Consider the following 25,754-nt stretch of genomic DNA (forward strand, 5'->3'; position numbering starts at 1 on the left):
AATCAGGGATTGATGAAGAAGACATCATTTTCCAACAGGCTAATGATCCCAAGCACACATCTAGGAGAGCCAGAAAATGGTTTGAAGAACATGATATCAATGTTCTTGACTGACCAGAACAGTCCCCTGATGTCAATGTCATTGAACATCTCTGGGGAACACTCAAGAAGAAGCTTCAAGCCTCTGAAACCCCCCTAAAGGAGTATGGGAGCTATGGGAGAGAGTAGCAGTGGAATGGGGAAGGATTGCAACAGAACATTGCCAGAAATTGATTGAGAGTATGCCTAGAAGGATAGAGGCAGTAATTAAAGCCAAGGGAGGTCACACAAAGTACTAGAATACCTGATTATCACTGTAAAATACTTGAGTCAAAAAACTGTCCGCATGAGTCATCATTTTGGAAGCCTCATATCTCAACCATATCTTGACCAATTCCCACGCCATAGTGCTCAATTGAAAGCCCTGAAGTGGTGCTACAATATGGTACCAGCATGTCCTTGAGGTGTTTGTATATTCTCACACAATATCATAGATAGTGAAAAATGTGAAAACATGCGGACAGTTTTTTGAGCCACTGTATACCATAATGGAAAGTGGCTATGCCATGGAACATCCTATAGGTGTAGCTCTATCTGTTTGCAATAATTGTCCGACAAAAAAAGTAAAAACAATACTAGTTACCTAGGCCTCCGTACTTCGTGACACGCACATTGACGTCAAGTGATGGATAAGTATTGCAATGTGATTGACCGATCAAAATGTCATACCAGTATGAAACTTCAACAAGAACAGATAGATAACGGGTCCGGGGATGCCCAGAGGGCTGTTCTATACATTATACTGGATGTTTCCACTAGTAAGTTGTGCCCGGGTAGAATCGGCCCGTCATCGGGATTTCCCGACTTTCGTCCGATGACTCCGAACCAATCTTACTTCAAATCTTGTTCTGCAGACTAGACTTTGACGGTTCATGAGTATGTTGTACGGTATGAATTCAATTGAACACTCCTGCATCCTGAGTTATCAAGATCATCGTGTTTACTGGTACTTTCGACCATACTAAAGGCATACGACGATGGAAAGAAAAAGCCAAACCACCTAGGTTGGCTCTTGGTAACTTAATAGTAAGTATTGCGTCTCATGCAGTTGAACTTGAGTTACTAGCCTTTCAACCACCAGCTCAACTCCAACTTGAAGCCTTTCGCTACACTATGTCAGCTGCCATAAGTACTCGGCCTATGTAGGCCAATTGCTATCTAGGGTGTTCGAGTTCGAGGAAATAGACTTTGCTCAGATGACGAGGTGATTTCGAGGTCGAAGTAGAAGTTATCGATATTAATATGTAGGTCCTGGAATCAAATGTGGGCAGTGGGATGATACACGGGACATCGGACGAGGGAATCGGGAATGTCCTACAGTCAAAATGGCTCCGTGAGTCACAGTTATGATGCGGCATCGTAGTCGAGTTCTTTGACCGACCTTTGAAGCTTCCTAATTTAAATCCTATGGAACGCCCAGCAGCTGGTGAGGTGTATCATTCCTGTGGCATCGAACTAATGCTGACATGTTCGTATAGTCGTCTATTGTCCGCAAATTGTCACTTAACAATGTCCTGTCACGGTGGTCAATGAGGTCCTAAGTTGATCGTTGTCATTCGCTTCAACAACTTACTTAAGACGCCACCACAGTTCTGACCACCGCACGATTAATCCACAGGCCCTCACAAGTAGTGATTAATACTACCCGTGGCATTGTTCACCGACGCCGCGATGACGCTGTGGATGTTTGAAGACAACCACAAAATGGTACATCCACAGCTCTAAACTACTTAAAAGGACGCAGTTCTACAAGTTAGCCATTAAGTTCGTTCAAGAGTGAACAGAAACAAAACCTCACTCCCCTTTATCATCAGACTTATATTCAAGATGATGTTGCCTGACGGTCGCCTTCGTCTCAGCCGCAATGTCACACTCAGGCTTCTTACTGCATCCTCTCCGAGACCATCAGACGGTTCGCATACCTGCAAAGTTACCCAGGAACCATCTCACCAAGATGCGACCCGGCTCACGAATGTCATTCCCCCAAAAACGGCGACGCCTTGATGAGCGCCAGCAGCCCTCCGTCCCAAATCTCCCCCGAGTAGACACCCCCGGCATCGCCCCTCTGCTCATGAGGAATCCCTGAAAAGAAGCCACAGGCCTCCTCTGTGGAGAGCAGTGATGATTCAGAGGAGAGTGACTCTGACGATAGTGATGAGTCGGAGGATGCCGAGTCGGACGCCATGGTTATAGAACCTACAGAAGTCCAAGAGCAGTCTGACTGGGACATGTCTCCAGCCAACTCTCCTCGCACTACCACTCCGCACGCATGTCTTGACGTCAAGGGCGTCCACCCCACCTGTATGTCTAGATGACGGTTAGTATTTTATGCATTTTTCAACGGTTGGGAGCTGACTCGACATCATAGAAATGTTTGCTGTGTCTATGTAGAAGGTTCAGAAAGGGCAGTCTCAAAGACAATCGTAATGAAGACTCTGGGTCTTGGGAGGAGCTGAGTGTGTGAGCTACTAATAGGATGTGTCGAGTCATTGAATTGGATATATCGTTTCGAACAAAGCTGCATGGTCACATCTGTTTTAAACGCGATGGTATGTGCATACGTTGCAGCCACGTGAACTCTGTTCTTCCCTGTCCAAGACTTAATTACAAATGGTTGCTTGATCTTGATCCGTCCTTGGTAGGATTCTGTACGACGATTAACATTATCTTGTTAATGGTTCAGGGAGATTGGCCTCTATTGGATTGCACACCGCTGCCTTAGTGTTGTGAAGGCATTGCATATGATCTGGCTGGAACGTCAGATCGTTTTTGTTCACATAGTGCGCGTCTATTTGAGACTTATCCGCCGTGTTATCGTGTAGCCACAAGTATATAAGCAATCCATATCCCGTCAAACTCTCAATGTTTCTAGATCCCCCAACCACTACTTCGATCTTGTTAACGATCCATGTGAGAGGGCTATAGCGTTGCAATATTAAAAGTCTCAGACACAAACTGGAGTTATGCGAAGACTCCCAGACATACACCTGAACCCTAGTGTGGAGCGATATTCTGGCGCACTAAGCATATTGTACAGGCAATACGGAAATGCTGCGGGTATTACAGTATCATACAAGTTCGTCACACACTATCGCAAGTTTCCCACTGCGATATGGCCTTTGCGACCTTATTCCTCCTCAGAATCACTGGCATCTGAATCATCCTATGCAAAGTGTCGTCAACCACAGAACTTGTCCAGTGCGATTTGATACTTACGTCGATGCATACCGGCACCTCTGTGCCATCCTCACGGAGAGCTGGCCAAGGGAGAGGAGGGGGAACCCATCTAGTATGCCCCTTGATTAGCCAACACGCCAGGCTCACGGAAGCAACGAGTGCACTCACAACTGTTCGCCTGTGCGTTCTGGGGATGGCGACGATCTCCTGTAACGAGGGTGCCTAACATGCAGGAGTTCATATAAAGGAGTGAAACAATGCTCTGGGTTGCTTCCGTAGCGTGTTAATCCAGTTTGCGTGTCATTCCACCAACGCATGGTAGCCTGCGCTTCAAGAGTGCCCACTGGCGCCACAACTGGCGCGGAAGCTAGAAGAGCTACGGAGAAACTTTCGCCGCCTACCACTGAATGAGTATAGCTCGTGTATGATAGGATAGCGCACTCACCCGCATCCGAGAGGTGCAAGGAATAGGCAGGACAATAAAACACCTTGGTGACGAGATGCATGGACTGAAGGAGTTTAATTTTCGCGAGCTTCCCAAGCACGTCTGAAGTAAGGTGTTTCATGCGAGGGTTGTTCATGAGCAAGACGGCACCAGTGGTGCCTCTCTTGACCTGCCATGTCCCTTTGAGACTGGCTGTGGCAATCCCAGGGACACCTCTGGCAGATGCGACACCAGGAATAAGACAAGATAGTTGAAAGCTAAGGGCTTGGAAACTCACGCCTGGGATTCAACGCTCAATTCCATGCGTTTCACGTTTTTAGACCAAGTCGTGTATGCAGCCTCTTCTGGACCGTCTTTGGCATGATGCTCATCAGAGTCAGGATCGATACCTGCTTCGATGAGGCTCTGCTTGAATTTCTCCGAGTAGATGTTGCCTTGGACATCCAAGTTGCCCGTGTCTTTGTCGATCTTTCCGAACGACCCAACCTGCTCGATGTTAAATACAATAGATGGAGATTTCAGCCACTCATAAGACGCACTATAATTTCGGAGGGTGGGTCCCAGTTGGCATACTTTGCTGTCTGACGGAATATAAGTTCGACGAACTTGCGCTGTGGATGGGAATCCGGCTTGCTGTTCCAAGACCACGCTGCTGGCATGTGCATGATGGTAAATATGTTTTGGCTGCTGCTAGTGGACGACGAACTCGAGATATATAAGAAGGATCAAGGCAGTGTGCTTCTTTATCGATGCTGTGTGGCAGCAGGCGCCAAAAGCCCTTTATCCCTCCTTCATCCTTAGGTGTTATCCTAGTAGGTCCACGTTCTGGCCTGGGATTATGTTACTTTATGTCGCCAAGATGCAACTTGATACGCCTTGTGCAAGTTGTGCTAATTTACGACTTGCCTAATTGGGCTCCGCAGCGCCCTTGGAAATCAACTGCTTTACACTGGACCAAAACCTGTGTGTGATGGAAGGTGAAGGACGTCGTGTGCACAGCCCTACGCAGTGCCAGCCTCGTAATGAGTTGTTGATTAGATTCTAGAATCATTCAGCCTGAGCTTGCCATCTGATCAAATTTCCACCCATTTGGTGCGCCTTCGTTCACGTCGTCCTGATCTGTCTTATGTTCACTGCTAAGGTACTAAGGACGAGCTGGTCATCTGCCTTTGCGTTTCTGGCGCCCCGTCCGAGATTTATTGATTGTCCGGTCCTTGTTAGTGATCTGAATCATATCCTCAGTCTTGGACAAGATCTTCAAGGATCCCCGTGATGAGCTCCCATGACACACGGCATCTTTATTTTGTTCTTGCCACAGCCTAATCCCAGTGTACACGATTGGTGTCGCTAGTATGTTGTTTGGTTCCGCGGAGGCAATTCGTGTGACTCCCATGTGCGTACTCCACTTGAGCTCCACTGCTCAGTCTTTTTGTTCGTGGCATGCCGGGTACCTGCTGGTACCTGCCACTCTTTGCAATACCGAACCACCACTCCTTCGTGAGCCGGGCCGAACGACACCGCCTGACTACGCTTTATCAACGCTCGCGTCTTCACAACGACTGTCTCAAACTCATTCCTGTCTGCGCCATCTGACGCAACATGTTGGTTGAAAATGGTTTTTCGAATTTTGGTCGCTGCCCCGCCCTCTATCGAATCAATTGATTCATACCAAAGTTTTTGCTTGCTCCAAACTTTAATGTCTCCATCTAAGTAGCTGGACAATTTCCCTTACGATCTGTATAGTACGCGGTAGCTCACAAGGTCTTGATCTCCGACACGCAGTACTTCATGTCGTCGCATTCCTGCTTCATTTGGACAACAAACGAAGAATAAGGATTGGCATCAACTTCATCACTAGTTATTGTATTCAAGCAATCAACTCATCGTAACGTTATAATATCATAATATATAATCTATCGATTCGATTGATTCAACACCAGGGCGTTCTACAGAAGACACAATACAAGAATATGTATGACTCCAAGCTGGACACTACTCGCTGAATCGCAAATGGTGAGAGCTAGTCGGAAAATGATCGCGAGGAGTGATGAGGTTCAGCGTCGTCAACGCCACACCTGGTAAGAACAATCATGAAGAGCTCATCTTACAAATTCATCGAGATGACCTGCGAGAAGCGCAGGTCAACCATTATCAACCACAGGATGTATGATGATAAGGTGGTCGCTTGCAGGATCGTCTTGAGTGAGTGCGAGAAGGTCAAGGGGCGAGCTTGCCAGCCGCGCCAAGACGTTGATCCATGATAGTGGGTGAACGACGCAAAACCTTCGCGATATAGTTACACACCAGGAATACCTCAGCGCTCAGCTTCCGTCCTAAGATCGAACGAAAACTGTAACTGCTTGATGATCCACTAAACAACTCGGGTACATCTTTTAGGGCCGGGTCTGTCGGTATCGCCCCAAGCTACAGAACTGTTGGATGACAGGACTCGAATAGCTGATCTCCAGCATTTGCGCGAGTCAATCTTGATGGATAAGTGGATGCCTGCGGGTATGCACGAGGAGGGGACATTGAGATTCTTTCCGTTGATGACTGTGGATAGAGCGTGAATATAATGAAACGAATGCCACGGTTGTATGAAGTAGCGCACCTTCAAGCCAACTTCCAAGCTGCAAGGGAGATAGAGCAATGAAGCCAAGGATCAGCGACACGAAGGATGAATGATGGGTTGATCCAGTGGTGAACGAAATGAAAGGTACCCGGGATAAGAGGGATATGAAGATTGTAGATGAAGTTCGGGTAAGTTACAGCAGCTGGTCAGAACGATACATGCTACTGAGTAATGAGACCCAAATTCGATGGCGGTAGCTGGCATTAGTGCTTGATAGAGTATGTGACAGAATATTCGGGAACGTGCGTTGTCACACCCCATGGCACTGGACGTTTGGATGCCTGTAGAGTTAACGATAGTAGTAAGTATATGTGCATGCTAGATGGATTACGGTTGGTCAATGAAAGGGCGATCAAAATACGCGGCGTTCTGGGGCATATGAGTGAGTGGGTAGACCCAGTTCTCTTCGCGCTCTGAACAGCAAATGGTCCGTCCCCCTCCAACAGGCTTCTTTGCGTCAAGTCAAAGACCAGTTGCAGAGCAATTTCCCCAGACTGGGGCATGTGCTACGTTGGCAGATCCAGGCTCAGAGTCAGACTCTTGAGCTTGAGTAGTTCAACGGTTTAGGGCCGGGTTTGTCGCGTTGATCATGTGATCCGACGCGGTCCATGCACCATGCAAACTGAGGAATCTAGGATGTCTTCAAGCCCATTACTGGGTCAATGAGACACTATCACTCATTGATACAAAACTTGCTTGCCTCACACAACAACAACAATGTATCGAGCGAATGTGTTGATGTACAGCAGGGCTGCCAGGGCAAGTCGACTTTAACACTAAAACCTGCGTACGCGCGCAGTGAGCATTTCGGCTCGACCTCGTTCTTCGGCCAGCTGACATGCTCCCCGTGACTGTAGCGTTGAGGTGAAGTTCAAGAAGTCGAGTGCCAAATCACATGCCAAGGATTCAGACAATTATTTACATTTAACACCAACGCAACAAAAACTTATCGGTGTAGTAGCTTGCAGCAGGCATGTTCGTGAACGAGGAACAAAAACTCTCAACTATGAAGTGAAGTTATGGATTTCGAATTCTTTGTACTGCCAGGGCCAAGTTGTTGATTTATATGACTGCTTCCTGCATCGACAGGAATACCTTGAATTTATTTGGCAGGCTGCCAGCGCTGCATCGACGATTTCTGTCATTTTTATCACCGCCTCTTCCTCCAGAGTCCGACCGACAAGTTGCAAACAAACGGGAGCGTTCCTGAATTTCTCCGGGTCGTCTGGATCAATTATTGGGCATCAGAAAATCACTCAGAGGCTCAGCGCTGGAATTACTGACACATTTCGTAGATGTCCTTATCGAAGTCGTCATAGAAATCATGTGGAGGCTCCTTCCCATCGAGAGTGGGGTTGACAGTGGTCACAGGAAAAGTCGTGGCGGGATAGTCGAGCGCATTCCAAACGGTGGTGTAATTAGTGTAGCTGCGTGTTGTTTCTCATTGACAGTTCAAATATCTGTGATTACAAAGACACTGACCTATTTTTCCCATGGGAGGTGCCGCAGACGCTGCGACCGGACAGATGATAGCATCGACAGGCCGTCCTGTCCCAGTCTCTGACGCAGTTGCTTCCCAGTGATCTAGGTATTCTTTTCGGATATTTTGACGCAGCTTCTGCACTTGCCAGAGTTGGTATGCGGTGATACCGCTGTTTTGCGGACGGAAGCCTGCATCGTCCAGCTCCATTGTTGCAATTATTGGCTCCCCTGTGACAGAGGTCGTGATCATGACGTCCTCTACGGAAGCGGCGGTAAAGATATCCGTCTATACAGTGTTCCCAGTAGGTGAATAGGCAGGCATAGTAAAGACATGACTGCTCACCGCGATTTGTAGGAGTAATCTGTGCTTGATGGGTTTCCAATCAACAACTACCACTAAATGAGCATGATTCAGCAGAGTTAAACTAGAGAGAAAACCTTTGTGGCCCGCCTTCTGGAGTGCCGCTTTTGTGATTTCCAGAGACCTCCTGATAGGTGGGTGGGGAACAACAAGGCCATCGTCCCACATGATCGCAAAGCACAAATCTTTGCCAGATCCATGGTCCGAGAGATTGTACTCGTCTCCGTCCCATTTCTTCCGAACGACAAGAGGGTCTCTGAGCCACGGTTTAGTGTCAATGACAGCTTTCATGAAGACCTTGACCCCGCCAACGCTGGTCGTTATTGGACCGAACACGGAGAGAATCGAGTCTTGGCCTTCGAGTGAGTTGCGGGCACCACAGTACGGTACTCGCCCGTATGACGGTCTCAGGCTGTATAAGCCGCAAAATGCAGCAGGAACACGAATAGAGCTGTTAAGAATCGTCAGAAGGCTATTACCATGATACCTCCAAATCCCCTTCATACCCTCCGATATCAGAACCGACTCCCAAAGGGCTTCCTCTGATAGAAACCAATGCACTCTCTCCTCCGGATGACCCACCCGGGGTCAGAGAGCGGTTGTATGGGTTAGTCGTCCGGCCAAAGATATTATTGAAGGTTTCTGGCCACTGAAGATACTTCTAGTACACCAGTAGCATCTATCTTGGAGGTGCGCTCACCATGACCGTCTGCGGAACATTAGTGCGGACGAATGGCACGGCTCCGCACTCGATCAGAACGTCGACCAGCACTGCGTTTTTATCCGCATACTGCCCAATCCACGAGACATAACCTACAACTTAGTAAATCACAATGCGTTAGACCTAAGTCTAGATTATTGCTCACCAATCGTAGTCTCTAGTCCCTTGATGCTCAGCTGGTCCTTCAGGGAGATTGGCAGCCCGTGAAGGGGACCAACGACCTTCCCTGTCTTCTTCAAGTAATCGTCGAGTTCAGCGGCTCGAGCCAACGCACGATCGACAAAAATTTCCGTTAAGCAATTGACCTCGTCGGCTGATTAATACAATCTCGTCAAGCAAATGCATCACAATTCGACTCACAAGCTGATGACCCACAATAGCCCTCTTGGAGAACGCGGTGGTCACCTCTACAGCTGTCCATTCCGCACTTGCAAGTCTCTCTAACAAAACATCCACAGAAGTATTGGTGATCTCAATTTCTCTCGCGTTCAAAAGCCCACACGTCTCTGGAAAACTAGTCACATCCAGAGTAGAGACTGGAGGAGGGGTCACAAGCCAATGCTGAGGAATGGACTTTAGCTGCCTCTGCTTCTTTCCTGCGACTAAAGCAGTCCAATGTGGCATGTCGGTCTGCGCTGGGGATGGAAATGGACGACGGAACGATAACGCTCAGACTTTAAAGAATGCTTCGCAAGAGATAAGGCGGAAAGGCTGTCCGCATGCGACTAGAGATAAGGTCGCCAAAAGCGCGCTGATAACGCAGGGCTGAAGGTTAGATGGGTACACGAAAGGGGTGGATTCTGGTCGTGCCGGTATGACTGCACGTAAACAGCCAAATACGTGTATAGTTCCGTCTGGCCTAACGGAAAAAAGTGTCAGCTGAAAGCTCGAATCAACGAGGCTAAAACAAAAGAATCGTGCTCCAAAAGTCATCCAGTGACACAGGTCCGTTAAGTTACGTGTATCAAGTCGACTAAGAGGTGCAAGTGGTAGTTGATATACAACACTCGCCATTCGAGGTTCCATGCGAAAGAGCAAGACATGTCTCAAGATCACTCACCCAAGCAATCTGTCTGTCCAAGCATATGGATCTTAACTTCCTCACCCGTCAACTATGCAACCGCCTGTACCCGAGCCGTGTAAGAAGTGTAAGATAGCCTGTCTTGTTTAGTATTAACTTCTCTTCAATTCAGAACATTAAAAATGCGCACCATCCCGCTGCCACTGGTGCGCCATCCGTGATTTTGCAGATAAATTCGTCAAGGAGGTCAACGAGAAAACTCTTCGCGTGGGGAATAGTGTTCCGTGAAAAACTCCCCCGTGAGTTCTTGGCATGTTTTTAACTCGGTACCTCCTCGACGGGGTTTTTGACACGATATATAAAAGTTCGAAAGTGGCTATTTTCGTTACAAGAAACTATTTCCAAGTTACTAGTATCACAGGTGAGCAACTTGAAGCACCTGGCTGCTGGGTGTATTTTTTCTAGTAGCTGGTTGAGCCGTGCATGCCAACTCTGGTAGACGTGTTATTTAGCCGTCAAAGGTAATACTAAGGTTATCACAGACACACATTGGGACGCGCAAGTACTTGCTTTTTTCGAACAAAAGCAGCCTCCATCGGTATGTGACAAGGACTCTTAAGCAGCTTGTTCCTTTAGGGCTTGGTAATGCGCGCAGGGAGACGATATATTGCGCCAGATTCGCTTCCAACATCCGAAGGCAAGTCTGGGTGCGGGGCTTGCTGATAAAACGAGGTTCCAAGGGCCAAAGAGGTAGGTGAAGTTGGTTTTTGATCAACATTCCATACGGCATCTCCCTGATAACGCCTGCTTCAAGTGCGCTCGCGGTTAAATTTAAACCCCATCGTTACTATATAACGCATAAATGTCACGGACTATCTTATGCATTCGTGTCTCGATGGAGAGGCACTGAGTACACAGGCTGCCGTAGGTGCTGCTACTATCCACGGAGTTTGTGTATAGGCTGGGCAGGTCCGAGTAGCTCGAGGCCAAGATGCACCCTCAGGCGGGTTGAATACGACCCTACCTACTGCCCAAACTGCCCGAGAGTGGTATTCTAGTACATACTCCTCTTGATGAGTTACAGTCGGACCGACTGTATAACCGTGCGTGAACCAATTTTCTCAAGATCTTACTAGGAACTTGCGAGGAAGGATTAATTATATTTCCCGTAAGATAGATTCTTCCTACATCGCCGTGGAGTTCTGCCAGAACAATATTCAACACATAAAAGCAAGCCGTCTCCCTACCGTTCCCTTCAGATTTATTTGATCCCATATCACATCCGTATAAACAATGCGTTTCTCCCTCGTCCTCGCCGTTGTTGCTGTTTTGACAGCATCAATATCTGCCAGTGAGGCTGATGATGTTTGTCCCAAATATTGCCCCACCGAGAACAATGCAGGTTGCTGTTTTCGACAGGAATGCGTGGAGAAAGAGGACCGAGCATTCACCGGCCTGCTCAGAGGAGTATGTGTAGTTTGCCTCCTGTATTTAACCATATGACTCACTGGCATGACAGTACATCTGGGTGTGTGTGGATGTCACGGTGGATGAGTGAAACTGTAGCATTTCGCGACAGTGAACTACAGTAAGTCAGTGCAATATGCTTAATGGCACGACGCGTAACTTACTAGTGGTTTTTTGTTGAGTTGATCTACGTGGTTGCTTCTGAACAAATTTCACCGCCGCTCGAGCGATGGAGATTTTAGAATCTCAAACGCTTGAATACATAGAATATGACTGAAGTACTTACGACGCAGTTTTGTAGTCTCGTTGTAAGCTTGAACATAGAAGCCCTCGATGATACCACAACTCCTCCCTTACTAGGTTCACTTTACGTAATTATTTGAACGTTAGGGTCAACACTCAAGCCATTTCAGACGTACAATATAGCTGTTGGACAGGGTGCTGGGATTTAAGCCAGCTCATCTTTATTGCCCTTATTCTACTTTTTTTTCTCAGATGCTGTAAAATGCTCTGATCCCCCTTGTGAATATGACTGTCACCTTAATTGAAGCGTTGATAAGCAAGAAAAGGTTGAATTAAGTCTGAAAAGGACGGAAAAGGAATGTGGGGTTTTACTGATGGGAGATGGCTTGCTTATCTGTCCGAGTCTGCGTACGTGCATTCTACTAACTGGTTAACTCTTCGGATTCAGCAACACTCATTCCTGGGTGAAAAGGTTCTGCTGCGGGTTTCTGATGATGTGAGGAGAATGGATTGAGAAAAGATGATGGTGCCCCCCCTCTGCCCTGTCCTGCAGGTCGTGCTCGTTTCAAGCTAGATACATTTCCAGTGCTCTCTTCTTTTCCAATGGACCCGGTTTAGCAGTGCCCAAGGGCTTCAAGGGTGCACCAGAGGATGATTTGTTAGGCACATTCTGGTGCGGCCCTGCCATCTTTACGACTCTGAAAGGCCACTGGAGGTTGATACTGAGCATGCAAAATGATTGGGAGGCGGTAGAAGCTGGTGGAAGGTCGGAATTGATGTAATTGTCGGTACCTAGCTGGCGGATCTGTACTATTGCTTCGAATGCCAAATATAAATGGTATTGAATATTCAAGGAAAGCCAAAGACTTTATTTGGACGATATGTGCTGTAAACTGGGACTAAACATGATTGTCGTTGTCGTATGTTTATTTGTTCACCTCAAAGTGCGGTGACATTGTCGCTGAGTGCTCCGCGCTCCCACTGACTCCCCCACCAACTCCAGCCTGTAAGTTCGAAACATCTTACGTGATCTTCCAACCCACGCGCCCTTGAAAACGGTCCAAACGGTCTGTCGGTCTTTGAAAAAACGGTCGACCGTTTGTAAGCGAGCCCTTGCCATGACGCAGCTGTCCTTCTACGGCACAACTCCGAGTTTCAGTGGATTGTTGTGCTACACAATCCCAATGTACGAACCGGTAGTGATCGAAGGCGAAGGTCATACTGGCAGCATTACTGATGATGAGTTGTGAACGGTCTATAGGTTTTCCCGTGTGGGAGTTGAATAGGACCATGAATATTAGTGAGCCAAAAAATTGTAGGGCTAGAGCGCGATCGCCGATTAGATCAACAACAAGGTCGAACTCAAAGCCAGTGATGATAATGACGAAGATGCAGCGCTGTATGCAGCGACAGGAAAGGGTTAGTTCTACTGCCACCGTTGAATCAGTTATTCACGTTTACAGAACGTGCCGACCTCCCCTGTTGTCGCTTCACCGAAGATATCAATGTCCAGATTGCGCTCTGTAAATCAAATTTCCATGCCGGGTGCTTGATTAGCATGTATCCGGCAAGTTTCTTGCATCATTGGTAAGTTTTCATGCATGGGCGCCCTCTTCAGCCGCTGGCTCGTAATACGCACGGGGAAAAAACTACAGACCGTCCACATGATCCCATAATGACATTAACTTGTATGCCGTTGGCATGGGCTTCGCCTTCAACTACCATATGTTCGCACTGACGCGGAGTTGTATTGTGGAAGTGAGCATACTCTACTTTGTCCATCTCACAGACCTGTTTAGCTAGCTCAAGATGAAGGTTATCTATCCCTCCGGCGACAAGTTATGCTCACTCTTGAATTTTCGGCATATGTCCGGTTCATAGATTTCACGAATTTCTCCTATGGCGCGCGTCACTTAGTCACCACCACCTTTGGCAGTTCCCCATAGAAATTGGTCTGGATCATCGCTGGTAAGTTCCCATGCATGGCCACGTTATTCAGCAGCCAGTTCGTAATACCCAAGTCCTACACGGTAAAAACTATAGACCGTTCACACCTCATCAATGCCGCCAGCATGACCTTCGTCTTCGGCTACCACTCGTGTATACTACTTCAATTGCGCGATCGGGGCCGGCTCGTACATTGGGATTGTGTAGCACTACAATACACCGAAACTCAGAGTTGTACCGTGGAAGTGAGCATACTCTGCTTTGCCCATGTTACACGCTTATGGATGAAGGTTATCCATTTCCTCCGGTAACAACGTTTTGGCAAATGTCCGGTTCATCGATTTCACCGTCAACACGATATTCCACTATGGTGCGCGTTACTTACTAGTTGCCGCCAACTTGTGGCAGTTCCCCCATAGACATTGATCTGGACGAGGGATTTGACTGTGGATACATGCGTGGTCTTGATGCGAACGCGTCCAGTGACTCGGAAAGCGAGCAAGAACATGACCAAAAGTTTGTCGTTCAGGAGATCGTCAGGTGAGCAGATCAACTTTGCATATTCTTACAGAAATTCCATTACGAGCTCAACGTCATTGGAGGTGTCATGAGACACCATCTTGGAGCACTGTAACAATACTTTTGAGGTCCTTATTCAGAAACCGAGGAACATCTGGTTATGCGAGCAGACGCACAGCTAGATAGGTGTTCCCTACACCACATGTATATAGACCAAAGTACTAGCTTTCGACTCAATAGAAAAACCCCATCAAGCCTTAGCCTCTCTTAGCCCGCAACTATGAAATTCATCTCACTGGCCACTTTGCTCATGTCTGCCACAGTGATAGCTGGCGCAGCTACCGGGGCATCTAAATTCACCCCCGTCGGCCAAGACTGCAGACCACGTGGTGAGTACTCTTGCAGCCTACCGTGTTCTAGACGTGTGAACCTTAGACTGCGTGCTTACGGTTGCTCGCAGGCAAAGTGGGGTGCGATCTTGAATTAGGTTTTAACAGCGGCAATTCGTTCTTGTATTTTTGTTCAACAAAAGGGAAAATTCTGAGTATCATACCATGCGATTGTAGGAAGTGCTGCGTAGTGACTGGTGATCTGACTGGCCATTGCTAATGAGAGGCAAGAATGAGCATGGTTATTACTGTGTCTCTACGACAGCACAGTGCCTGGGGTGAGCCTGGGTCTTCTCGTTGCCTCCCGAGTCCGAACGAACACTGATGTGGTTATTCTCGCCAGAACGTTCATGAAGGCAATAATGTAGCATGGTACCCGTGGAGGAGTGCGGTAGCCTATTGTCAATTACATGCCATAGAGTTCTGGGGCCAAATCCGCTGTCTATAACAGTGCAAAACAGATGAGCCAGTCCCCCATTAGGTATGCGTTGGATCGCGTCACACGAGATTTCATCAAAGAACTCCTACACGCCATATCCAGACGCTCGTGATGAGGGCAGACAGACTGCTTGCGTGATCATATACGTTGTGACAGCGACCACATGTTTGCACTTCCTCAGTACAAGCTAGGAATCTTCGCGCGTGTCGACTGAATCAGACGCGATATGCGGGGGGAAAGTGTAATGGTGGAGCTGATAACGAACCTGCGACCTTGCGAGATAGAGAACGTTAGCAAAGTAAGTACCGGGATCCGAGAGATTACCCGAAAGGCTACTGGAGTGACTAGCCTGACATGTGGGAAACACAGGCGGGTCCTTGACGAAGTCTGCGGAGTCTGGGAAGACCTCTTTCCTAGATGTACACAGAATTGCTCAGCCTTCAAGGGTGGCTGGCAGCATCGATGCGTGCGATGTTCCAGAGGTTGGGTTTGTACTCTACAGTCTCGTGCCGCGAGGAGATATCGAGCTCTTGGATGAGTCTGGAGTGGTCGGAGGAGATATTGGTTTAGAGCTGGTTTCGGCCTCGGATTCAGAGTCGGATGCGTTTTGAGCTCAGGTACGGAGGTCTAACGTTGAACGACCACATATTTTGTGCGTCCTTTATTTCTTGAGGATGCATGTGAGTAATCGGTAGTTCATAATTGTCATGTGGTCTGGGCGAAAGCAAGCAGTCACCGCATGCAAGCTTTGCGTAGCACAGGGTTGTGGAGATACGTCGAGAAGAAGGTATACATATAATTGTATCACCTGAGTGACACCTGTTCCCACACTTGTTGTAATTCTCAGTTAGCCTCGTGCCTCGGCTAGCAGAGAATGTACGGAACTCGCTGTGAAACTGATCGATACACTCACTTAGACCTCAAATACGACCCGTCCCAGAATTTCTGCTTGTGTCGTCACTTTTGTGCGTATCTATCCTGATCTCACTCGATTTTGTGTTTATCAATGAGACGCTTAACAGTCAGCTGGGTGTCTCGTCAACCCATTGCGCTCCTCGGCTTAGATCTCCCACTTGCATTCTTCGCACTCCTTCGCTATAACAACATGGCGCACGGCGTGGAACAGTGTCGAGCGGCCTTGCAGGAATGTCCTCCTGGCCATCCTCGTCGATCTGCGTGTCTCAGCAACCTTGCCAGCAGCCTTCGAAACAGCTTCCAGCAGCGGGGTATCCCTTCTGACCTTGATGAATCCATTGAGCTCCATCGAGCTGCACTGGCACTCCGTCCCTCAGGCCATTCTGATCGATCCTCGTCTCTCAAAAACCTTGCCATCAGCCTTCGGGACAGATTCCAGCAACGGAGTATCCCCTTCTGACCTGAATGAGTCCATCGAGCTCCTTCGAGTTGCGCTGGCACTCCGTCCCCTAGGTCATTCTCGTCGATCGTCGTCTCTCAACAATCTTGCCATCAGTCTTGGATACAGATTCCAGCAGCAGGGTGTCCTGTCTGACCTGGATGAGTCCATTGAGCTCCTTCGAGCTGCACTGGCACTCCGTCCCCCGGGCCATCATCATCGATATTCGTCTCTCAACAACCTTGCTATCAGTCTTGGATACAGATTCCAGCAGCGGGGTGTCCTGCCTGACCTTAATGAATCCATTGAGCTCCTTCGAATTGCACTGATGCTCTGTCCACCCGGCCATTCCGATCGATCCTCGTCTCTCAACAACCTTGCCATCAGCCTTGAATACAGATTTCGGCAGCGGGGTGTCCTTTCTGACCTGGATGAATCCATTGAGCTCCATCGAGCTGCACTGGCACTCCGTCCTCCAGGCCATTCTCATCGATCCGCATCTCTCAGCAACCTTGCCATCAGCCTTAGGGACAGATTCCAGCAGCAGGGTGTCCTGCCTGATCTGGATGAATCCATCGAGCTCCATCGAGCTGCACTGGCGCTCTGTCCCCCGAGTCATTCAGATCGATCCTCGTCTCTCAACAATCTTGCCATCAGTCTTAGATACAGATTCCAGCAGCGGGGTCTCCTTTCTGACCTGGATGAGTCAATTGAGCTCCACCGAGCTGCACTGACACTCTGTCACCCCGGTCATTACGATCGGTCTTCGTCTCTCAACAACCTTGCCGTCAGCCTCAGGGACAGATTCCAGCAGCGGGGTGTCCTCTCTGACCTAAATGAGGCCGTTGAGCTCAATCGAGCTGCATGTATGCTATGTCCCCCCGGCCATTCTGATCGATCTTCTTCTCTCCACAACCTTGCAAACACCCTTCAGGCCAGGTTCCAGCGGCAGCTTATCCTTTCTGATCTGGATGAGTCTATTGAGCTCCATCGAGCTGCACTGGTATTCCTTCCCCCCGGCCATTCTGAGCGACGAAAGTCGCTCAATGACCTTGCCATCTGCCTGCCATCTGCCTTGGAGACAGATTCCACCGGCAGAATATGCTCTGTGACCTGGATGAGTCTATTGAGTTCCATCGAGCTGCCCTGGCGCTTTGTCCCCCTAGCCACTGTGATCGATCCTCGTTTCTCAACGATCTTGCCCTCAGCCTTCAAACCAGATTCCATAGGCATGGTGTATCATCGTCGTCAGACTTGGACGAGGCTTTCATGCTTTATTCACAACTCCCCCAAGTATCTCATGCAGTCTCTCGTAGCGATTTTCGCGCCGCCAAGTCATGGGCTGCCTCTGCCGAGCAGCTTAAGCATAACTCTGCACTGATCGCCTATCAGACCACATTGAAATTCCTGGATGAGCACGTTGCTGTTTTGGCGTCGTCTCCACACCATTTCGACGTCGTCAGGGAGGCCTCATCCCTTGCAATGGACGCATTTTCATGCAGTGTTCGTCATGGTGTTCTGACAACTGCCGTCGAACTGGTGGAACGAGGTCGTGCAGTGTTCTGGACGCAGATGGTACGCTTCCGCACGCTTTCTGCGTCAGGTGGCGAAGCCCTAGAAAAAGAGTTCATGCAACTCAGCTTTCGCCTGCGTCACACATTCAAGGTGCCTACAGAAGACCAGTCCCTACACATACAACAACTGGCTGTACAATTGGATGATGTCATCTCACGCATCCGCATGCTGCCTGGCCTTTCCCGTTTTCTCCTGCCTCAATTGTTCTCTGACCTCCAGAGGGCTGCAGAAGGAGGTCCGGTCATTATTGTCAATGCAAGCCAGTACAGCTGTGATGCCTTGATAATCCCGAGTGCCCACGATCCGGTCCATGTTTCACTCGATATTACACGAGCCGAGGTCTCCGAATTGTCCTCCGAGTTTCAGTCTCTCACAGAATGTGTGGGTTCTTCTGATCATCAACTTGAATCAAACAAGATGATTGGTGTCCTGCGCACACTCTGGCATCGCGTCGTCAATCCTGTAGTTCAGGCTCTCGGGGGGTTAGTGCGCCCTCACTCACGCATCTGGTGGTGTCCAACCGCTGAGTTCACGCTACTTCCTCTGCATGCAGCAGGACCCTACGAGGGGAAGAGTCACGATGGGAAGAAGAATCATAATTTGTCTCACTTTTACATATCCTCTTACATCCCAACTTTGGCGGAACTCATTCGCGCGAGACAGCAAGTTTCGCGAGATACGACCGGTCAGCACTTTGTTGCGATTGGTCAAGCGAACCCGGACGGAGCAAAGCTTCTTCGGTGTGTCGCTACTGAGTTATCCGTCGTTTCTCAGTGTCTCTCACCTCTCCTGTCCTTCACACCACCTACCTTATCCTTCACGCAGCTCGCGGACAATGATGCGACAGTCCGCGGAGTATTCGATGCGTTGAGCCAAAATCAATGGCTTCACCTGGCCTGCCATGGAATGCCAAATCGAAAACAACCGTTCGAGTCTTCCTTTGCCATGCGTGACGGGCCTTTAACAATCAGGGAGATCATGCGATCTGACTGGCAGAATCCGGAGTTTGCATTCTTATCGGCTTGTCACACCACCGTGGGTGATGAGTTGAGCCCCGATGAGGCGATTCATCTCGCTGCGGCGATGCAATTTTCTGGATTTCGTAGTGTGATAGGTTCTATGTGGTCTGTTGATGACAACGTTGTAGCCCAGATTGCCTCTGCTTTCTACAAGAACCTGATCGATGGTTCTGGGAGATTGGAATGCACACGTGCCGCGGTTGCGTTGCACAAGGCTGTCAAGACATTGCGCAAGGGAATTCCACTGGAACAGCGGATCGTATTTATTCACATAGGTGTCTAGTTTGACTCCTTCGGACTATTTTCTTTTTTATTTGCTGTAAGTACATCAGTGATCCATATCCTGTCGGCATACACGCTAACAATGTATCTAGATCGCCCGACCACTCTTGCTAACTGTCCAGATCTGAGTGGTGTCTATAATGTTGCGACGGAGTTTGAGATGGCGGACACATATGAATCTTAATAGAGTGATATTCTGTTGCATTCAGAGTATCTAAAATTACAATCCGTATGACATTGATAATGTTTGCTGCTGGTATGTTACAAGCTTGTCGTGAGTCCCAGCACAGACACTGCCAATATGTACACTTCAAGCTAGTGGCAATGGTTATTCATTGTGGGTGTACTCTTGGCGACCTTATTCCTCCTCAGAGTCACTGCAATCCGTATTCTCCTGTGCGAGGAGTCGTCAAATACCGAAGTTGGCCAATAACTACTTCTCGGCTGTCGTCACTGGCTCGGACGTTTCGGACTCCAACACTACCTAGTACCTACTGCCCAAACTGCCCGAGAGTGGTATTCTAGTACATACTCCTCTTGATAAGTTACAGTCGGACCGTCTGTATAACCATGCGTGCAACCAATTTCTCAAGATCTTACTAGGAACTTGCGAGGAAGGATTAATTTAAATTTCCCGTAAGATAGATTCTTCCTACATCGCCGTGAAGTTCTGCCAGAACAATATTCAGCACATAAAAGCAAGCCGTCTTCCTACCGTTCCCTTCAGATTTATTTGATCCCATATCACATCCCTACAAACAATGCGTTTCTCCCTCGTCCTCGCCGTTGTTGCTGCATTGACAGCATCAATATCTGCCAGTGAGGCTGATGGTAGTGATTGTCCCAGATATTGCCCCTCCCAGTCCAATGCAGGTTGCTGTACTTGGCAGAGATGCCAGGAGCATGAAATGCGATCATGGACCGGCGTGCTCAAAGGAGTATGAGTAGTTTGCCTCCTGTATTTAACCATATGACTCACTGGCATGACAGTACGCCTGGTTGTGTGTGGATGTGGATGAATGAGACTGTGGCATGTCGCGACAGTGAACTACAGTGAGTCGGTGCAGTATGGTTTATGGCACGGCGCGTAACTTACTAGTGGTTTTTTGCCGAGTTGATCAACGTGATTGCTTCTGAACAAATTTCACCGCCGCTCGAGCGATGGAGATTTTGGAATCTCAAACGCTTGAATACATGGAATTTGACTGAAGTACTTACGAGCAGTTTTGTAGTCTCGTTGTAAGCTTGAACATAGAAGCCCTTGATGACACCACGACTCCTCCCTTACTAGGTTCACTTTACGTTCGACGAACAGCCTCAAGGTTGAAGGCTTTCGTTTCCGACGCCGACAACGAGCGACAACGAGGCACTTAATTATTTGAACGTTAGGGTCAACACTTACATAAACCTTCGGACTCCAACACGTGCCGTTTTTGGATCTTCAGCTTTCGCAATTCGACGACGTCGATTTTCAACCATCTAACGGGGTCGTGATAAAGCTCAGCGGCTTAGTACAGACCAAAAATGGAGGAGTCGTGGTGTCATCGAAGGCTTCCATATTCAAGCTTACAACGACACTACAAAACTCAGTGTAAGCACTTTAGTCATATGCTATGTATTCAAGTACATGTTTGAGATTTCCTCTATTCCAAGATCTCCATTGCTCGGGCGGCAGTGAATTTTGTTCAGAAGCAAGCACGTTGATCAACTCAGCAAGAAACCACTAGTAAGTCACCGCGTCGTACAATCAACCATGCTGCACCGATGCGAAAGCAGAAACATGGCTCACTGCAGTTCATTGTCGCGACACGCCACTCACTCATCCACACATTCATAGACGATCTACCACGCCGATGAGTCATACGGTTAAATCCAGGACGCAAACTACTCATACTCACATCCCATTCCACGTGTTTTTGCACGCATTTCTGACCAGCGCAACACGGTAAATCGTGGCAATATGAGTGACAATCATCACTGCTGACAGCGTCACTGGCAGATATTGATGCTGTCAAAGCAGCAACGACGGCGACGACGAAGGAGAAACGCATTGTTTGTATATAGGATCAAATAAATCTGAAGGGGACGGTAGGAAGACGGCTTGCTTTTATGTGCTGAATATTGTTCTGGTAGAACTTCATGGCAATGTAGGATGAACCTATCTTCCGGTAAATATATTTGATTCTTCCTCACATGTTCCTAAGAACTTGAGAACGCTGCCACGGGTATTCTCGTGCAGCGTGTATATCAGTCTTGACGGGGCCAGGTGGAAATGACGCGGCACTACTATACATGTTGTGTCGCTCGAAATCTCCATCTGCGTACAGACGGATCAAATAAATCTGAAGGTAGGAAGTCGGCTTGCTTTTATGTGCTGAATATTGTTCTGGCAGAACTTCATAGCGATGTAGGAAGAACCTATCTTCCAGGAAATATAAATGATCCTTCCTCAGATGTTCCTAAGAACTTGAGAACGCTGCCACGGGTATTCTCGTGCAGCGTAGATATCAGTATTGACAGGGCCAGGTGTAAATGATGCGGCACTACCACACACGTTATGTGTTTGAATTTTCATTATCGCCATCTGCAATGAAGCAGATGACGAATGACAGCGGAGGAGTGATACTACGAATCAGTTCTGTGACCCAAGTTATACTTCCGACTGTTTTTTATTTGCAGTATTACACGAGTACGAGGTGGTCATGGAAGATATTCTGATCGCGGCTTCCCTCCTTGTTGGTGTCGCTCGGGTTTATACTTATAATATCTGTGGATGACAGTACAATATCATCTTTGTCTATTATGCACTAGGGCGTTTTACAGAAGATGCTACAAGAATAGGATACAAGAGCACTATAAATAATATACATAGAGCATGCATGCAAGTAAATCATAGTGCAAATAAGTCCTTGGGCATATTCAAACTTCCGACGATCTCATCCGCAGTCTTAAATACCACGAGACTCGAGACGGTTGCGGAAGATCTTCTGGAATTGTGGAACGTGATCAAAGTCCATGAGTGTGTAGTGTTGTCCGGGAACGTCAGTGTATGAGGCCGCGCCACGGCTGAAGCCGTCCCAAGGCTTGAGTTGGTTGTTCAGCCAGTCAGACTTGCTTCCTTTCAAAGGGATGGCGTAGAAGACATCAAGAGCAGCTGGAGGTGGTCGTCAGCGAGAGAACAAAACTACAGGAAGAAGGGCACTCACAAACTGAGCCAGACGGGTTGTAGTCCTTGCCGCATTCAATCAGAGAACCAGCAATGTCGACCCAGTGGTCAAGCTTCTCTTGCGTGAGCTGGAGCTCGATAAGACGATCTGGAGGTGATAGTTTCCACACCACCTCCAGTTGCTCCTTCCGCGAAAGGGGCCTCAAAGTGGGCGCGAGGTCATTGGCGTCTTGCTTTGTTACAAGGCCAAGGAAGTATGATAGGTTGAGCATACCACCAGTCCAGTCGATCTCGTGCATGCGGTCGGCGATATGAGGGGGGATGTTGATAAGACCGACGAATTTGACTTCATCACCCATAGCCTCGAGGCGCTTAGCAACCTCGAAAGCGACAACACCACCATAACTGTAGCCAGAGATGGCATAAGGACCGGTGGGTTGAGTTCTCTTAACTGCAGCAGCGTATGTAGATACCATTTCGTCCATGGAGGTGAAGAAAGGGTGACCTGGCTCGAAGCCACGAGCCCGAAGAGCGTAGAACGGACGCTCATTCTGGAAGTACTTGGCAAGGTTCACGAAAATGAGAACCTCGCCGACACCGGGGTGAACGAAGAATATGGGTGTCTTGTTACCCGTGAGTTGTAAGGGAACGATGGGGTCGTATTCCTCGGTGGTGCTGTCCTTAGAGAGCAAAGCGTTGATGTAGTTCGCCAAGCTGGAGATGACGGGGTGCTTGAGAATCTGAATGGTGGGTATCTCGGGCAACCCAAAGTGCTCTTCGCCTTCGCGCTTGAGTCTGATAGAAAGAGACGTGAGAAGTGTTCATTATCAAAGCTCTTGCATTGCCTACCTGATAACATCAATAGAGGTACCACCGAGCTCGAAGAAGTTGTCGCTTGCGGACATTTCATTCTCGTTGAGGTTGAAGATCCCAGCGTAAATATTAGCAAGAGCTTTCTCAGTCTCCGTGGAAGGGGCAACAAACGAAGCACCGCGTGCCTCGCTCAGAAGCTCTTCAGCACGAGCTATGTGCTTAGCAAGTTCGCCCTGCTTGAAGAGGCTGATGAGGCGGGCTCGCGAGAGCTTTCCAAGAGTAGTCTTCTCCATCTGGTTGATGGGGATGGGGATGACAATCTGCGGAGGGAGGGTGATCATCTTCACAGAGATGTCACGGAGGGCGCGGTGCGTGGCGAACAGTTTCGTGGAAGCATCCTCTCCGTCAAGGTCGAAAGTAGGAGAGTAGAAGATGATGAACCCTTCAGTTTCCTGCCCAGGTGCACGGTAGGGAGCAGCAGCAAGGAAGGAGTGCGTGACACCCTCGATAGTCTGGAGGTGCGTCTCCAGCTCTGGAATGCCGTATGACACACCGTGTACGATGACAGTGTCTTTGATGCGGCCACTGAGACGCATGACACCATTCTCGATGATGCCGACATCACCGGTGCGGTACCAGCCACCTTCAACAAAGCTGGAGGATGTGGCCTCCGCGTCGTTGTAGTAGCGAACGAATACCATGGGGCCACGGACTTGCAGCTCAGCCACTCTCTCCATCCCTGCGGACCGTTTTGCTATCTTCGGGGTCGACGATGCGCATCTCACAACCACGCACAGGGCGACCCAAGTCGAGGAATTCGTGCTTTGGCTCAGTAGTGCTGAGGTCCACCGGATCATAGATACATCCGGCACTAGAATTAATTTAGTTTAGCGACATCGAGGTAGGTCAAAAATAACTCACCAAGTCTCGGTCATACCGAATCCAGCTGAAATGACGAAAGAAACTTTGAGAGGGTCTTTTGCGAGCTTCTTAAGGACAGTAACGAATGACTGGGCAGTCTTCGAAATGACAGCCTCGCCTCCGCTGTTGATACGCTTGATTGAAGAGAGGTCGAAAGCCCCGATAAGATCGGACCTCTTCTCCAAGTCCCGAGTGAGTTTCGCAAGCAAGAAGTTAGGACTAAAGGCGATGTTGATGGACTTCTCGTCGATCAGACGGAGGAAACGAAGAGGATCGGAGAGGATAGCGGAAGCGTGGACGTGAAGTTGAGAGGCACCAAACAATAAGGGAGTGATATGCATTTCCAAGGAACCCGCAACATGGTCGAAGCCGACCCCTGAATGTAATATAAGAATTGGTGACGACATAGCAATAAGAGAACTTACAGTTAAGTACATTAGTCTTCGAAGTCAAACCATATGCCTCTCCTTTGGCGTAGCAAGCCGCCAAAATAGTGCGATGGGTGTGGACGACTGCTTTGGAGAAGCCGGTCGATCCAGAGGTCAAAAATAGGATTGCCTCGTCATCCGGCTGGGCCGTACGGGCGACCCAGTCAGCAGAAACGTTGTATTTTGAAGCGGACGCCTTGAGCTCCGAAAGAAGGTGAATGTCCAAACCGCTTATGGAATTCACCTGGTCAGCTCCGGCTTCATTAGTGAGCCAGATGGCGGAGGAGAACAGGTTTTTGATATGAGCGACATGGCCCTCCTTGTGAGCCTGCTGGGCACTAAGGGCAGGTTGCAAGCACGGGACGTAGCCTGCGAGGAGACAGGCCCAAACAGCAGCCATGTTATCCTCGTGCTCAGTCAGATAGACAACGATAACTGAGCCAGCGGGCTTTTCCCAAGCCAGCATGGCGCGGGCGAGGTTGCGCACATTCTGGTTGAAAGAGCTGAATGTCGTCGCTCGGATGGATGAATCGTGAGCGGAAGATGTGATGAAACCGAACTCGTGCGAAGGGTATCGCTCAGTAGCTTGAGAGAGAACGTCGTGGAGGGTAACTGGGAGTGCAGCAGACATTGCGATACTAATCTATGGGTTACGAGAGATTAAATTTAAGTTGATATGCTCTATGGGGAGAAAGATAAGAAGAATAAGAAGATGAGGCTGCTGGTTGATGCCAATTGAAGAAGACTTGATACCCTTTTTATGGAAGAAGAGGAGCTAGGATCGACCTCGAGGCGCTAAAGAAGTTGTAGGATCGTTACCGGTAATTCCAAGCTAGTGGACATGCGGTTGTAAAGTGACAGAAAACTAGCGCAAAGCAGCGCACAGGCTCGCACAGGACAACATGAAAAGAGGCTAATAAGGTTGCGCCCTGGAGATCGGGATATAATTGCTGACGATGATCGTAGTGATGATGAATGGTACCCGTGGGTGTTTATCTGATATGATGATCCCGGCTTCTCGTTTCAGGAAGGCCCTGGGGTTGCAGAAACTGATTTCGAAAATGGAATGAGAGTCCACCTGCAGCATGCTCTTGGCATCATGACAATTGGTTAACAGAAGGAGATGTTGCACGTCGAGATTCCTATGGACGCACTTCATTCAAGATCTATGATCACGTAAAAAGTTGCAGAGCATGCGTTCACAGTTTCGGAGCTGGGCGCTATCATATACATGAAGTTAGCTCGAGCACAGCAA

The 25,754-nt window shown here is 48.6% G+C and overlaps 5 protein-coding genes across 5 annotated transcripts; 2 read left to right on the top strand and 3 right to left on the bottom strand.

Moving 5' to 3' along the window:
- Positions 1–2,934: 2,934 nt before the first annotated feature.
- On the bottom strand, positions 2,935–4,554 carry EDB91DRAFT_1161996 (uncharacterized protein). The gene is made up of 6 exons (XM_041319852.1): positions 4,260–4,554; positions 3,998–4,206; positions 3,721–3,935; positions 3,444–3,672; positions 3,315–3,384; positions 2,935–3,261 (listed from the first exon to the last, which is right to left on the bottom strand). The coding sequence occupies exons 1-6, from the start codon at positions 4,383–4,385 to the stop codon at positions 3,226–3,228; spliced, it is 885 nt and encodes a 294-aa protein (XP_041172163.1). The 5' UTR covers positions 4,386–4,554; the 3' UTR covers positions 2,935–3,225.
- A 2,802-nt stretch (positions 4,555–7,356) lies between these two features.
- EDB91DRAFT_1060628 (general amidase) lies at positions 7,357–9,540 on the bottom strand (the record flags this gene model as incomplete). Its single annotated transcript, XM_041314364.1, has 9 exons — positions 7,357–7,577; positions 7,637–7,779; positions 7,831–8,120; positions 8,178–8,224; positions 8,273–8,646; positions 8,702–8,844; positions 8,896–9,008; positions 9,062–9,221; positions 9,277–9,540. 9 exons carry the CDS (start codon positions 9,538–9,540, stop codon positions 7,357–7,359), a joined length of 1,755 nt encoding a protein of 584 aa, XP_041172164.1.
- A 2,988-nt stretch (positions 9,541–12,528) lies between these two features.
- EDB91DRAFT_1086103 (uncharacterized protein) lies at positions 12,529–14,205 on the top strand (the record flags this gene model as incomplete). Its single annotated transcript, XM_041315988.1, has 9 exons — positions 12,529–12,567; positions 12,593–12,653; positions 12,909–12,947; positions 13,016–13,066; positions 13,111–13,234; positions 13,565–13,615; positions 13,885–13,964; positions 14,014–14,134; positions 14,166–14,205. The coding sequence occupies 9 exons, from the start codon at positions 12,529–12,531 to the stop codon at positions 14,203–14,205; spliced, it is 606 nt and encodes a 201-aa protein (XP_041172165.1).
- Positions 14,206–15,947: 1,742 nt separating this feature from the next.
- EDB91DRAFT_1313929 (TPR-like protein) lies at positions 15,948–19,172 on the top strand (the record flags this gene model as incomplete). Its single annotated transcript, XM_041325140.1, has 3 exons — positions 15,948–16,224; positions 16,277–17,542; positions 17,590–19,172. The coding sequence occupies 3 exons, from the start codon at positions 15,948–15,950 to the stop codon at positions 19,170–19,172; spliced, it is 3,126 nt and encodes a 1,041-aa protein (XP_041172166.1).
- A 2,947-nt stretch (positions 19,173–22,119) lies between these two features.
- Positions 22,120–25,130, bottom strand: EDB91DRAFT_1239383 (atromentin synthetase; the record flags this gene model as incomplete). Its single annotated transcript, XM_041321848.1, has 6 exons — positions 22,120–22,325; positions 22,378–23,132; positions 23,187–23,869; positions 23,898–24,021; positions 24,072–24,447; positions 24,497–25,130. 6 exons carry the CDS (start codon positions 25,128–25,130, stop codon positions 22,120–22,122), a joined length of 2,778 nt encoding a protein of 925 aa, XP_041172167.1.
- Positions 25,131–25,754: the final 624 nt, after the last annotated feature.

Source organism: Suillus paluster (genome assembly GCF_016628075.1).
Source record: "Suillus paluster strain FC165 chromosome Unknown EDB91scaffold_86, whole genome shotgun sequence".
In the NCBI taxonomy this organism is placed as follows: Eukaryota; Fungi; Basidiomycota; class Agaricomycetes; order Boletales; family Suillaceae; genus Suillus; species Suillus paluster.

Excerpts from the sequence above, each read along its gene's own strand:
- EDB91DRAFT_1161996 (XM_041319852.1), bottom strand. The coding sequence starts at position 4,385 with ATGCACATGCCAGCAGCGTGGTCTTGGAACAGCAAGCCGGATTCCCAT. Across the intron at positions 3,385-3,443 it reads GAACGCACAGGCGAACAGTT|ATGGGTTCCCCCTCCTCTCC; the intron begins GTGAGTGCACTC and ends GGGGCATACTAG. Across the intron at positions 3,262-3,314 it reads AGGTGCCGGTATGCATCGAC|GATGATTCAGATGCCAGTGA; the intron begins GTAAGTATCAAA and ends CACTTTGCATAG.